At 39.8% G+C, this 15443-nt stretch overlaps 2 protein-coding genes across 6 annotated transcripts; both read right to left on the reverse strand.

Annotated features, from left to right (window-relative positions):
- Positions 1-1114: 1114 nt before the first annotated feature.
- LOC148888361 (T-cell surface glycoprotein CD3 delta chain) lies at positions 1115-5077 on the reverse strand. 2 transcript variants are annotated; one of them, XM_089013798.1, is made up of 8 exons: positions 4846-5077; positions 3714-3763; positions 3402-3468; positions 3298-3318; positions 2996-3190; positions 2499-2642; positions 1735-1802; positions 1115-1647 (listed from the first exon to the last, which is right to left on the reverse strand). In XM_089013798.1, the coding sequence occupies exons 1-8, from the start codon at positions 4856-4858 to the stop codon at positions 1594-1596; spliced, it is 612 nt and encodes a 203-aa protein (XP_088869924.1). In that variant the 5' UTR covers positions 4859-5077; the 3' UTR covers positions 1115-1593. The 2 variants fall into 2 exon arrangements, with proteins under 2 accessions (XP_088869924.1, XP_088869925.1); XM_089013799.1 differs by having other exon boundaries at positions 3714-3767.
- Positions 5078-5557: 480 nt separating this feature from the next.
- On the reverse strand, positions 5558-14071 carry tmem25 (transmembrane protein 25). Of its 4 annotated transcripts, none has more exons than XM_089014490.1 (9): positions 13705-14069; positions 13234-13340; positions 11526-11870; positions 9538-9810; positions 9322-9453; positions 9216-9249; positions 8977-9077; positions 7575-7661; positions 5558-6653 (listed from the first exon to the last, which is right to left on the reverse strand). In XM_089014490.1, the coding sequence occupies exons 1-9, from the start codon at positions 13797-13799 to the stop codon at positions 6580-6582; spliced, it is 1248 nt and encodes a 415-aa protein (XP_088870616.1). In that variant the 5' UTR covers positions 13800-14069; the 3' UTR covers positions 5558-6579. The 4 variants fall into 4 exon arrangements, with proteins under 4 accessions (XP_088870616.1, XP_088870615.1, XP_088870617.1 ...); XM_089014489.1 differs by having other exon boundaries at positions 9520-9810; positions 13705-14066; XM_089014491.1 differs by having other exon boundaries at positions 9520-9810; positions 13190-13340; positions 13705-13746.
- Positions 14072-15443: the final 1372 nt, after the last annotated feature.

The raw sequence follows: 15443 nt of genomic DNA on the forward strand, positions 1-15443 counted from the left end.
GGTGCAGTCACCTGCGTGTGTGAGAGTGTATGTGTGGAGGGGGGTTTGGGGAGTATCATCAAAGCAACATCCTGTTTGCTGCCTCCCTTACTGCGAAAAAAGGTTTGGCTACTCAATTTGTCAACACTGCATACCCCCCGCGGCATTTAAAAACTTCAAGGTCACGTCTTTGATGGGTCTATTGATGAATTCAGGAATTATAAAAACACACCCACATACTGTTAAGGAAATACGGCTGTGTGCGCACATGCATGTGTATGTTTGATGTATGTTGCGAAGGGCTGATACATACGAGAAGTGAAATGCCTCAATTAGCTGAGATTTCTTGGCTCTCTGTTCAAAACTAGTTGAGTTCTAACAATCGTATTTTCCGGTCTATAAGGCACACCCCCAATGAGTGGTGTATTTTCAAACTTACTCCATATATAAGGTGCATCGGAGTATAGGGCTTACCTTCAATTAATGACAAATGTTTTCCAAACATAATACATGAATATAAAAAAGTATTCCATATATAAGGCACACTACATTATTAGGCGCTACAGTAAAGGCGCGGGTTACTGACTACTTCTTCTAAGGGGTTATGGAGTCATTGGTTGATGACATTAGTTGCGAGACCTGTTGTGGCTCAATATTACTTCACATATAAGGCGCACCTGCATATAAGGCGCAGTGTCAGTGGGTTTTTGGGTGCGCCTTATACACCAGAAAATACGGTAATCAGCGATGAGTGAGTATGAAAAGATGTTCGATCACCGAGTTGACCATAACTCAGTGGACATAGTGGACATAAAAAGCATTTCATGTTACAGTACTACTTTCAGAAAACAAGGCTGAAACCAAGGCTGAGTCATTTATCTGTTTTTTAAAAATTATTTTTACATGTATATTTTTTTTAATACTGCTGACATTCATTTCAAGTCCGTAAATGTAAAATAAATGCCAAGGTTTGCAGGAACGTTGTGAAGAGGATTCCATTCAGAGGACCCCAGCAATGAAGAGGAGTGCTGCAATTGGTGGCAGATCAAGTCAGCTTTGCTTACGCCCACAACAGCGCTAAATGCATTTTTTGTAGCACAAACATGTACACACACACACACACACAAACACACCCACTTGCACAGGTCTGCAAAAATAACATTACTAAAGTCTGTGTCAATCTACGTCCCTGCACAATATTATAACATTATAATATAAAATTACACGTGACGGCAGACTTGAGCGAGACATGGAAATAGAACCCAGGGGAAAGTCACCAAACTGTTGAATTTTGCACGACAAAATAAATTCACGAGAAAGCAGACATTTTTAATTGTAGGCCATTTTTATGAATGAATTACCGTGAAAACATTAGTGCTGTAATATAGCATGGCAGGCATTACAGAGTGAATTGCGTCAGGTTAATACACAGCACATATGGTTGATGTTCTCAAAAATGTATGATCCCAATGTCTGATATGTTTATTACCATCATGATATACAGAATGTTTTTATATAATGTGGAAAAAGACACTTTTATAAAGCTGGACTCAAGAACTGATTGTTTTACTTTCATGGCTTGACAATATTTTCTGAGGGCGGGCCTGCAGGTTGTCAATTGTTCGAGAGGGTATCATATATTTCTCGACGACGACCTGCGAGTCTCAGCTGAGGGAAGAACAGAAAAAGCATAATGGTTATTTTTCATTTTAGCAATGAGAAAATTATATGTTAGCGTTCTGAGATTCATTTTACCTCCTGGTACTCAGCGTTTGAGACTCTATTCCGTGTGTCATTTGGAATAAGGTGTTTTGTGTCAGCATCTAAAAGGAAAAATACATTTAGCACAAACCAGGAAGATCAATTTTGCTTTGTGTTTAACATTTCTAAGTTCCACTGGAAAGTTTTACTGGATTTTTATTATTTCATTTTCATCAAGTGTTTGCATTCATTCAATTGATTTTTGGGATACACACTTTTCGCCTTACACACTCTGTCTGGGAACCAATTAAGTTCGTAAGCCAAGGTCTCACTGTATAAGGCGCACCCAACTATAAAAAGACACCTTCAATGAATGAAAAATCTGAATATAATATATAAATATATATGTTTTCCAAATATAAGGCACACCACATTATAAGGCGTTACAGTATAGGCTGGGGTTAGGCACTACAGTACTTCTACAAGGGGAAATGGAGTCAGTGGCCACTGACAGTAGTTGCAAGACCTGTTGTGGCACTATGTTGTGGCATAATTTCACATATATCACATATAAGGCGCAGGGTCATCTTTTGAAGAAAATGAAGGCTTTTGGGTGCGCCTTATACACCAGAAAATACAGTACTTAGAAAATATATCTGGATCCAGATTATTTTGTTTTGGGTGTCTACTAGACTAAAACAAAAACATCATTTTTTCCCCCAGCACAAATATTTATCTAGTTTCCCCAAAAGCTGAACTTGTTCATCCTATCCAAAACAAATGTTTCAAACTGGGACAGATACAGTGGAGAATTTTACTTCTGTGTGGAGAGTTGATCCGATAGGAATGAGTCTGTGATGCGACGAGATAGACAGCCACTTCGAGCACAATGGTTGCTATTAAATCTCCAAAAGCAAGACCTGATATTGACAGAAGGTCGAACTCCACGCAGTTATCACAGGCTGTATTTAAAAAAATAATAATAAAACATGTAATCACTGTATCAACTTGTAAAACTCTGAGATTGGAATAAATTCATACCCCCCCCCCCCCCCCCAATCCCACAACTTTTCCATCAAGTTGGACAACACAAGCCATTGTCGAATTCTTACACTTCTTAATTGGTTACTTAATTTCAATGGGAGGCAGGTTTGGACTGCGGGCAGGTAAGTTCATACCTGCACTCTTTTACAAAGCCACCTTGTGTGTTTCCGCATTGAATTTATAACTTTGATTTGTGCAATAATTCAACATTTATAGGTTACATGGTCATAAATCAAAGTCAAAAGTCCTAAGTAGAAGACTTGGAACTTACTTCTGAACTTCACAAATATTTTATGTCCACTTGGTTTTCCCGCTTCATCCACACATTCGTATTCGCCAGAGTTTTCATCTTCGTATTTTAAAGGAAATGTTACTCTCTTACCATCTTTTGACACAATTTTTTTTACGCCACATAAAATAGTAATTTCTGTAGGACCAGGTTTCACTTGAATGTCTGTGTTTGATCCTGTGAGGAATATAAAACATGACTGAACTCATCATGTATTACCATACGCCGCCTTTTCATGAAGTGCCAGTTTCAGAAACAAATTCCAGCCCTTGGATGGACCTTACCTTCATCACAGCAGACAAACACTGTGGGAGAATTCCAAAAGAATGTATGTGAATGCAATAAAATGTCTCCAACTATGAATGATGATATAACAAGAAAGTATTACCGGTCAGTGTCCAAACAACCAGAAAAGAAGATAAAACGCTGCTTTTCATTGTGTCATCAGAGTTGTGCTGGTAAAAAGAGTGAAATGTTTTCATTGAGTGCACCGACAACAAAGGTGTGCCGTGATCCTGTCAAAACACTTTTTTTTTTTTTAAACCTCAGCGAAAATGCATTTTATCACCTCTAGCAGGATTTTTGTGGGGAAATGCAATTCAGGAGAATATGAAATCAGAAGATGTAATCAAAGCCAAGCTTAACTGAAAAGCTATTTATAAGCTCAACACAATCCAATATTGACATGAATAATACACACCATAAAATGTAGATCAGTCGTGCTCCCGGTGTTGTCGCTTTTTCTTGTCTCTGTCTTGAGGTGAATGTGAATAGGAAGAGAGTGTGATTAGCTAACTCAGCTAAAGCGTCACAGGTCTAGACAGACCCACGACCTACTGAGATTGTCAATGTGGGCCAGCAATTATCTGCCTTCACCAGGTTAGTTGAGAGGCAGAGCAAGTGAACAACAGCCAGATAAGTCAATAATGAAGGCGGTTCATTTTTAACATTAGCATTGATGGCACTACTGCTTGGTGACAAGTACAAACAATTGGGGAGGAAGTACTTTATGTACTTTTTTAAGGGATCTTTACTCAATGTGCATTTTCATTTCTGATTACATACTCCCCAAAAATGTGTACATTCTACTCATTGGTTAAAATGGTTTTGTCACTTAGTTGAACCTCTGAGGATAGCAGTGGTGACCTCCATCTGTTTTCTAATCTGTTTATCCTCATGGAGGTCGCAAGCCTGCTGGGGCCAAACCTGTTTTCGGACAGTAGGCGGTGTACATTCTGTACTGGTACTCAAGCAAGGTGCACACAGATATAATCATATTCATTCAAAATTGCATAGAGGGAACATTTTAAATGTACAGTCAACCTACCAGGCAGGTTGACGAAATGTGGGATGAAACCAGAGTATGAAAAGAAAACCCTTGCAGGCCCATGCCGGACATGCAATAGCCACACAGGAAGGCTGGAGCGGGAATTTAACCGTACATTTCTTTACTGTGAGCTCAATGAGCTATAACCAGTCGACCACTGTGCCGCCTCAGAGGTAAGACTATAGAACAATGGACTAAAATATACAAAAAGGCAACACAGAGCCTAATACAAACCAAATGAGAAAACAATAAGGAACACAAGAACACAAGTGGTTGAGGGGGCTGATTGGTAGACAAAACAGATTGGGAAGACAAGTACAGGTGGACACAATAACAAAACAGAAAAACAAACGGACACAAGGAAAACAAGATGAAAATAAATACTAATCAAACCCAATCATTACACACAGTTGTTCAATAAAAAAAGTCAATAAATATGAGTTTCCATAACTTAATACCGCAGAGTTCTAAATATTGTTTCGCTTTTGTTGAAACAGTATATTACCTGGCAAGTGCATCAGAGGTGCTCCAGGAAGTCGCTACGTTAACCCACAACTCTGCGCAGCTTCCTGTCTGAACTGCTGCATCTCTAAACCTTGTGAGCCACAAACAGCACCTGGTGCTGCCTCTCACTAACACTGCCCGTATTCATCTATGTCCACAAAAGTCATTCAACCAGATCTTATAGTTGCTATCTTAGCATTAAAACGTATACTGTAATCAACAAGGTTTACCGTACAAAAGTTATAAGCATACCTGTCAACCTTGGCTAATAGCTGCCCTTACAAAACGATTACAATTCATGGATTAAATTTGTAGTACGCCGCACATTATATGAAATGATAAAAAAAAAACACGAGCGTAAATGCAGACAGTTTACCGCACATGTGCACGTTATGCATTTATAAATCCGACCGTACGGAGCGATTAAAATATTGCCGTTGGCTACTAGCAGTTGAGATGAACTGGATTTGAGCCAAAATGGTCTTAGATCGGTTCCCAATTTTAAAAATATTTTTCCCCGTATAAAGATTGTAGTACACCGTACATTATTTTAAATGATTAAAAAACGTATAAAATACGGAGAAAACGTATACATTGGATACTGTATTTCAGGACCGATCACCAACACTTCACAAGTACCAGAAACGCATTTCATTACCACCCCCTCGTGGATGCCAGAAGAACCACGGTAAGAGAAGAAATATTCATGATGACTTTATTCATGGTAATACACGTACAAACACACGTTCATAGGTAAACTTGTACATAAGTTACATGTAAGTACATTTTTTGCATCAAATGTATTTGTAAAATTTCAAACACGATATGTTATCTGAGAGATTCTGGATTGTGCATAGCAGAATAAAAGGCATTCCATTTCAAATAGCAGGAAAGTTACAGAGCTTGATCCTAGGGTGACATGAAAGAGGAAAAAAACATCGGCATTCCCTAGCAGTTATCAAAATGCATGATCTCACAAAGATCGTGAGATAATGCATTGTTTTCTTCATGCCCATTTATGTACTTCCGAGTTATATTTCCGGTACATGAACGCAACAAATATTGAACGTTTTTAATCGTGGGCAAGTTTAATTGAATTTTTCTATGAAATTCCCATTAAATAAAAAGCCATAAAATTAGTTATTGCTTTTAAATAAGCCAAAGCATACCGTGGTCTCAATTAGCAGCCACAGTCACCAGACTGACCCAAAAGTACATAAACATGCATTTGAATAAAGTTCTTCCCTTCCAAATATCAATAAATACAGCTTTATCAGGGAAGGTTGTTGGTTTTTTTCCCCTTCCATGTCAACTTAGAGGAGCTCCGTTTGAAAAGTGAACACAATGAGCATAATGAGCACAGATGGGACTGCAAGTCAGTTTTGGAGCTCACACACGTTTTACCAATACAACTGTTGAAATGGCGATAGCTTGTAATAATAATAATAAATTTCATTTCTAAGCTCCTTTCAAAACTCTCAAGGACACTTTACAGTCACATGATATTTTTTCTGCGGGTGAGCAGCGGCAGCCACACGCGCCAGCATTCACTCAACCCGGATGTAACATAAAGCAAAAAAATAAATAAAAAATAACAAATATTGTGTGATCCAACGACAGATTTTGAACCAACATGTTGACAAATGAAGCAACAAATGAAGAACTTGTCGCACTGTCTCCGTTCGAATCGTCATGCATGCAGTCGTATAACTTGCGAGGTGTCTTTGAGATTAAGTCAGAGCCAGATCTCCTCACTGCTTGTGCTATTTACCTTGTAGATGTAGCCCACCATTGGATATCTGGCAAAGCCTGAGAGTAGCAGTGAGACAAGACTGGATGGTTATCGAAATGACCACACAGCTACATGCGTGTACGGAAATGCACAGTGACGTGCAGTCAGGGGAGGCAGGTGAGGCCGTGCCTCACCTGTCATTATGGCAATATCACATGAAAAAATAAATTAAAGTTATATTTATTTAGTGATTTCTACTTTAAGGTTTTTTTCCATTTAACTTCACCGTTTTTGGATTTTTTTTTTTCCAAAATCGCTGAATTTTCACATTTACCATTCAAATACTAAGTAGAGACAAGTGATGAGGCAGCAGCCGGCTGAGCCTCACCATGGATTGCGCAATCACTATGCTAACTTTGCTGGCTTGCTCTGCAGTGAGACCGCATTGCACTCCCTGTGCATATCGCTATTAAAGTGTTCAATCACTTACATTTCTACAGTTTAGCTGGTGTATATAATGTAGAGTCACTTTACATTATAAATTAGAGAGAGTTGTGAATTAGTGAGAGAAAGCTACAGTAAACAGTTAGCAAGTTAAGTGCAACCATCCAGTCATTTTTTCGTGTTGCTTTGCCTTATTTTAAGTATGGAGGATTACATATCTCAATTGAAAGAAATAGAAAGACTTTTAAAACTGTTGCATCAATAACTGAAAGTTATTGATGCCTTTCTTCAGAAGGAGCGTCGCATGGACTTAATTTATCAGTAAAGGTACACGATAATCATGTTTTTTTAATTATTTTTTTTCTATGCTACACTTTATATAAAGAATGCTGACATGACATTTTAAACAAAACACATTAACTGTTGCCAATCAAATGGTGAATAAGCTACTCTGTAGAGTTCATATGTTTGTAAATCTGACTGTGATGACGTCAGTGCCTCAAAAGCCATGAACCTCACCGCACGTCACTGGAAATGCATCAGAATAACCTGACCTCTGGCAGCATAAGCTAAGGACAGATCTTCAGCCTCCTCATCTGTCTTCTTCTCTCCCCCAATGACATGGTGGGCGTTATCTCGCGCTGTCGTAGATCATGTGCAAGCATTGCAGCAAAAGATGAAATGTAAAGAATATAAGAGATTTGCACAGTTTGATGAAAATCATAAATGGGAACCCAGTGGTACTTCGACTGACTAACATCTCATCATACGAAACGCCTCAATGGGAAAATATTTCCTCTGCTTACAAAACAGATTCAAGATACAAATGGGAAAAATACAGTATGGGTTCTTCTGAGAGAGAACATGAACTAAAAACGGCAAAAATGAAAGTTAAATGGCCGTCATATAAATGCATTATTTACTTTATTTATTATTTACATTATCTCATTCACTGCCAGACATGTGTGAAAATGTGTCCAGGGTTTTTGTCATTTTCACTCAAATTGTAGAACCCTCAGAATATCGAGTTTTAGGACCACATAAAAATTCAATACAGCGTAAGAAACCTTAGACTCTCTTATTTCCTCAGAAAATAAATAGTTACTTCCTAAGGTATATGGGTCTGGAGTTATCTGAGGTGCAAGTGGGGGCGGCTATACAAAAAGCATATGCTGCCCCCTGGTGGAATGGAAAAACATTGCCAGATGTCTGAACAGCGCTTTATCGGCACCACACTGCCCCACAAGAAATACCAAAATGCGAACAAATTCGAGAATGGCGCTCCACGTCATATTTTCAATTCCCGAATAAATTTGGGAATGGCAGTGAATGGGTTATTCATTGATTGTGCTGTAATCTAATTGTCACGTGTACTGCACATACAGTAAAGTCTCGTTATATCGATATCGGATATATCGATACTATTTCTATGCACGCACTGAGAAAATTACATGCAAACAGGGTCGGATATATCGATAGTCCCGGTTATATCGATATTTTTTCGGACTCCCTTGAATATCAATATAACGAGACTTTACTGTATTTTATTGCTACTATATTACATTGATGCATTTTAAGCTTTAGAAAACATTTATGTCTGAATTCTATGGTGCTTGGAACGGATTAGGGCATTTACATGGAAAATGCATCCCTACTTACAAAATTTTCTGGAACCAAATTAATTTCATAAGTAGATGTACCACTGTGTCGATGAGAAGGTACCACTGTGCTTACGTATATCTACTCGATGGTGATACTGTGGATGCATATTTTAGTAATACAAATTTCAGAAGGAAGTAAGTAAAATGATGCCACACCCCTATGAGATAGACATAAAACGATTACACACCCCTGTTCAAATAACAGATAGGTACCTTCAAAAAAAAATCAACCACTAATGTAATCTACAACCAGTATCACATTTTTTAAAAATCTTACTGAGAGTTTAAATCTTACCCTTTTTCAAAGCGCTGAGGTCATTCAGCTGCATATTAGAAGGAAGTGACATGTTCTCTCTGGGGATGAAAGTTCTCTCTATTTTCAGGTTGGTTGAGTCACTGTGCAGAAAATATGCCACATGTAAATACCATAGGCCTAATTTTTGGTCCACTGGCATCAATGGGTCAAACTTAATTTTCATGCCAGGTAAGGACTCCGCAAGCATGTCTAGGACAATACTATATTGTCTGAGTTACCTTTTCTTGGTCATGAGAATTTCCGCTGTCTCATCTGTAACACAAAATTCAAGTGTGTTACACTTCTCAGGTATTGTGACAGATCCACAAGAGACTCGTGTCTCACCAATAGACTTGCTCGTTGGTTTTTGCATGAGGCAGAGGACTATCAGACTGAGAATGAGAAGGGCCATGAAAGCCATAGAGCCTCCAGTTACGATTCCAAGCATCGGCACTTCCACGCGAGATTGCAGGAACTCTAGAGAGTAAGACAGATGTAAGATTTCCAACATTTGTTGACGGTAATTTTGTTTCAGACAATGACCTGCCAGTGTGATGTTACTTTGCGCTGTGCCCAGACTATTGCTGGCGTTCAGCGAGATATTTCCTGAGAGGCTACTGAGAGTGACTCTCATTGTGTGATTGGTCAACCAGGGGTCATTGTGCGAGTCCACGACGAAGATTTCTGAAGTGTTAGCCACCAGTACGCCAGATTGATCCGCCAAGGTGAAGATAGCAGGCGGGTTGGACTGAACCAACGCGAAGAGGACTAACAAAAGGCCAGGGTCTGAGGTTTCACTGGAGTGTGCGCTGACCTTGAGGATCTCTGGTTGAACTACAAGATGGAGGATAGAAAATAAAAATGAGTGGATGCCACTGATATGTTATGATTTACAAGAAAGTCTGTGTAGGCTCTCAGTTGTACAGGAGTGGTCCATCGATGAAAAGGTTTCTTCAGCTGTCATCTGTACTTCTTTGGAAGTGTCGGAGGTTACCCTCCTCATCCGAAGAGCTTTGTCAGTGAACTAAAGTTGTGCTGGTAATGCTGGCCCGACATACTGTATATCTCTGATGGACAGAAGGGAGCGGTGCCAGGCCTCTACTCTGATAGGTCCCTGCTTTAGGGTTGAGGGAGCCCTAGACTACTCCCTGAAGCTAATCTGATTAGCCCTTTTGTTGTCTGATTACCTCTAATGGTCTATGGCTGGTTCTGATTGCCCAATTAGCTCTGGTGTCACCTCATTAGCATGACTAAGCCTACGAGGTAACGACTTAAAGGACAACCGACGTCACTTTTTGTTTCTTAACTGACATCAGAAAAACATTTTATAGCATCTAAAATACCCAAAACACACAGTATGATATTTTTAGTCAAATGCAAAACACCAATAAAAATGACTTAAAGTGTCCAAAATCGTCAAAAAAATTGAGCTGCGAATTGGGCAGAAAGTCCCGCCCCCAGTTCGTGACGTCACGCCAAGACGTCTTGCATTGCTGGAGAATCAAAACAATGGCTTCAAATTCAGAGAATATGCCTTCTTGTTACACCTCCAGTTATGAATATGATTCAAATAGTTCTGAAGAGGAAAGCATACATGTTTGCAATTGATTAAAAAATTTATTCCATGCCATTTTGAGGCAACATTGGGGAGAAACGATCACCAGAAAAGAGGCACAAAATGGCGACTTCCTGTGGACACCTCCGTTTCCACAGGCTGATAAATTCCTTATATGGAGCTTGGACGCCCTCTTCTGGTGGCTTTTGGGTGCAACACTAGGTTTTCAGACCAAACAATACAGCAAAATACATTGATGTGATGGAAGGACTGCTACAATGTGTCTTTTTTCGGTCAGGGGCGTTCCTTTAGTGACGTCACGTCCGGACTTGTCACCAAGTCAAAAACAAGACTTCCTGAATATTCAGCGCAAGTCTTAAAACCTAAAATATAGCTATATGCGGTGGAATCTTTGTAAAATACGCTCAGTAGAAGTCATTTGAAGCCATTTTACAAATTATGGACACAACTTGTCCAGAGACGTCGGTTGTCCTTTAAGAAGCCTGTTGCAAGCACAGTCTAAATTAAACCTTAACCCACAAAGGGGATTTGGTGAAGGGTTTTTATTTTTTTTATTTTTTACAAAAAATGCTTCTTTTACTCCTTTTTCAAACCATCTATTTTCTTTCGCAAAGATTTTAACCTCACTGTCATCAAATGAGTGTTTGGTAGCTTTTAGGTGCAGATGTACTGCAGATTGAGGCCTACTAGCATTGTCCCTGTGATGTTGATAAAGGTCTGGCAATGCCACCTCTGTCCATTTGGGATACTATATATATTTAGGGCCAGAGGTACCAGCATAACTTCAGTTCGCTGACAAAGCTCTTCGGATGAGGAGCGAAACGTCAAAGAAGTACAAATGACGGCTGAATATCCTTTTCATCAATTTCTAATAACCCTTTTTTAGGGTAGGTAGCAAACTAGCTTGTTGAGCAAAAGTAAAACAGTCGCTAACAAAAGAAATACTGTCAATAAATGATGCACCGCCACTCACATTGAACATTGAGTGTGACTGTGGCATTGTAGCTCTCGCCTGATTTGGGATTGAGCGCCACACACACCAGCTCTCTGTCCCACTTTTTTGCCCGCAGGGAAAATGTGCTGTTGTTGTTCACGGCTCTCAGTCTTGTGACCTCAGAGTCTTTCTGGGGGGGCATCCCCCGACTTCTTTTAGGGGATCGCGGCTTCTGCTGCTCACCGTTGAGGTACCAGGTTAGCAAAGTGGGCGCATGCGTGCGCCAACCATCGGAATGACAGTTGAACCTGTGTATCATGTTTTCTCTTAATGTCATCACCGTCTGACGATGTCCGTCAATTTTGGGGCCGGGTTCAACAGCACCTACAGGAAAAGAAATGCAAGTTTCGTTTTTCTTCCTGTTTTTTCCTTAAGTCATTCACTGCCAGACGTGCGAAAATGTATCCACTCCAGTGCCAGGGTTTTTGTCATTCTCACTCGAATTCCAAGACCCACAGAATATTGAATTTTAGGATTACATGCGAACCAAACCTTTGAAGATGGAGGACACAGATTCACTTGAAGGGAAAAGCCGAAAGGAATAGAAAAAGTACATGAATACTCAATACAGCGTTAGAAACCTTTGACTCTCTTCTTTCATCAGAAAAAAATTACTTAATTATATGGGTCTGGAGTTATCTGAGCTTGAAATGAGGGTGGCTGTCCAAAATACAATGCAATCCATCCATATTGGTTTATATATAGCACTTTAACAACAGATGAATCAGGAACAAAGCGCCAACATGGAAAGAGGGAACTACTGCCCTCTGGTGGCAAAGAAAAAACATTGCCAGAGGCCATGGCAAGCGCTTTATCGGCACCCAAAAACAAACCCCGAACAAATTCAGGAATGGGCGCTCCACGTTCTATTTTCAATTCCTGAATAAATTGAAAATAAAGTGAACGGCAGTGAATAGGTTAAATAATAATAATACATTTTATTTCAAGCGCCTTTCAAAACACCCAAGGACACTTTACAATAAAAACAATAAAACAAATCACATAACAATAAAACCATAAGTAAAATGATACTTAATAAAATAGCAGATAGAACTATACATTGAAAGCAATTTTAAACAAGTGGGTTTTGAGGTGAGCCTTGAAAATAGGGAGGGAGTCAATATTGCGGATGTTGGGTGGAAGAGAATTCCAGAGTTTAAGAGTAAAATATTTTTTGGTGACAGCTATACCTGTCAACCTTGGCTATCATAATAGCTGCCCTTATAAATGATTACAATTCCCGTATAAAAGTTGTAGTACGCCGTACATTATTTGAAGTGATCAAAAAAACGCTAACACAAGCGGAAATGCAGTTCACCGCGCATGCGCACATTATGCTTTCAAAAAGCATAATGTGCGATTATGTGCGATTTTGTGCGATTATGAAAGTGACTTTCATAATCGACCATATGCAGCAATAAAAAAAATATATACATATGACCGCGGAAACTGTGACAATATTAATAATTGACGAACGCATTCTCGTTTGCTACCAGTGACCGAGACGATCCGGATTGGAGCCGAAATGTGTAAGACAAGATCCGTGTTATCAAAATATATATTGTTTAAATTTTATAAAAGTTGTTATACCGCGTACATGATTCAAAATGATGAAAAACGTATAAAATACAGGGAAAACGTACGTCTAGGTTGATAGGTATGGACAGCGGTCAACTTCATACATCACCTGCCCAGGATAAGGCCAGCGTATGAAGAAACACCACGGCACGCGTACCCGATGACCACCTTCTCTTGCGCACACTATCCATCCTCCAAAACCATACACATGTATACCTGTCGGACGAAATGGAGTGTTAGTAAGTAAACACAGGCTACCACCATGTTTCTCCAACTTCGAAAACGAAAAAAAAAAGTGTTCTTATTATTTCTGTGATTGGGACAGTGTAAATGCAAAGACTCTTCCTGCTATTTGATTGGTTCATGTGATCATTATAAGCCTTTGTGATGCACACCATAAAAACATGCTGATGAGCAAGCAAATTGTTTGCAGCCCCACTGGGCCTCTTCAAGTCGATGCTTGCTTTCCACAAACAATCCAGAATACCAGTACAGTACAAATGGCTGCAAAGGACCATACGCATAGAAAATTCTACATGCATTTTAGTACAGATACTCAAACCCTCTAACGCCATGTTACCTCAATGATTTCCGGAGACTGCTGCGATTCGACCTGCCGCAGCTCCACGGCTGCAGAGAAGCGATGGATGACGATGATGAGAGGAAGGCAGCCATTCTGACTCAGTCACGCTCCCATCTGTGTCCACTCGTAGTCACACATATACAGACACTCACGTACGCATTTCTCTGCAGGATATGACATCTCCAGTAGCTGCGCTGACTAACTGGTCAAGGGAGCTGGCTCAGGGAGTCACGCCGACGGCAGTAGGAGGAGGCGAGAGCGGGAGGGAGAGGGAAGAGATTTCAGCAGCTGAGAGGATGAGAGAATGGAGGGGGAGAGGAGGAATGGATGCTCTAGAGCGGGTCTTGTTCCATGAGTGGATAGGAGGTGGAACTGTGATGGGGTGAAGATTATTATATATAACCCTTATCTTTGTGATCGTAAGCTCACATCAGCATCCTTGTTAAAGCTCACCACAAATCCACGCCCCTCGCTTGTTAGGCGCTCCATGAAAGGACAATCGACGTCTCAAGACAAGTTGTGTCCATAATTTGTAAAATGGCTTCAAATGACTTCTACTGAGCGTATTTTACAAAGATTCCACCGCATATAGCTATATTTTACGTTTTAAGACTGCCGCTTAATATTCCGGAAGTCTTGTTTTAGAGTTGGTGACGAGTCCTCACCCTACGTCACTGAAGGAAGGCCCCTGACTGAAAAAAGGACACATTGTAGCAGTCCTTCCATCATGTCAATGCATTTTGCTGTACTTGTTTGGTCTGAAAACTTCGTGTTGTACCAAAAAGAGGCAGAAGAGGGTGACAAAGCTCCGTGTAAGGAATTAATTAGCCTGTGGAAACGGGCTGATTAATTCCTTACACTGAGCTCTGCCGCCATCTTCTGCATTTTCTGTGACACTACATGTCAGTCTTGAGCCATCAAAACGACAAAGAAAACCTTCTTTGCATGTATGCTTTTGAATCATATTCATAACTGGATGTGTAACAAGAAAGCATATTCTCCGGATCTGAAGCCATTGTTTTGATTCTCGAGCAATGCAAGACATCTTGGCGTGACATCACGAACTGGGGCGGGACTTTCTAAAAATGGGCAATTCGCAGCTCAATTTTTTGCAGATTTTGGACACTTTAAGTCATTTTTATTGGTGTTTTGCATTTGAATAAAAATATCATACTGCGTATTTTGGGTATTTTAGATGTTATAAAACGTTTTTCTGACGTCAGTTAGGAAACAAAAAAGTGATGTTTTTTAATTGAGGCTGGAATGTCGCTGTAGCACAACTGAGTTGACAGAAGCAGCGGGATGCGCAGCAAGCAGCTTGAGTAGTTAATGCCAGCCAGGAGAGTGGCAGGCATGTTCACTCCTGAGTTTGTCTTTGGGTTTAATTTGTTGTCAGAGGCACATTTTGTGATTACAATTTGATATTTTTTCCTCTATGTGCGGGCAGGTGAAGATTTTAGGATTCACTGGGCACAAATCAACACATCAGTCAACATATGTAAAGATAACAGATTGCTCAGAACAATGCAGCAAGCGTATCGTTTACTTTGTTGTCAACACATCACAAATCCTGATCCAAATTTCTGCCTCATTTCCCAAGGATTACAAAATATGATTCATAATCACATCATTTGCAAAACTGTAAAATATTATGTGATATACATGTATATGGATGTTGGGTGAGATAACTCAACTATTTTTCCGCATTACGCAAGCCTTTATAGGTCAAACTTAAC

This window comes from Hippocampus bargibanti, linkage group LG14 (genome assembly GCF_051943395.1).
Source record: "Hippocampus bargibanti isolate YZ-2025 linkage group LG14, ASM5194339v1, whole genome shotgun sequence".
Classification (NCBI taxonomy): Eukaryota; Metazoa; Chordata; class Actinopteri; order Syngnathiformes; family Syngnathidae; genus Hippocampus; species Hippocampus bargibanti.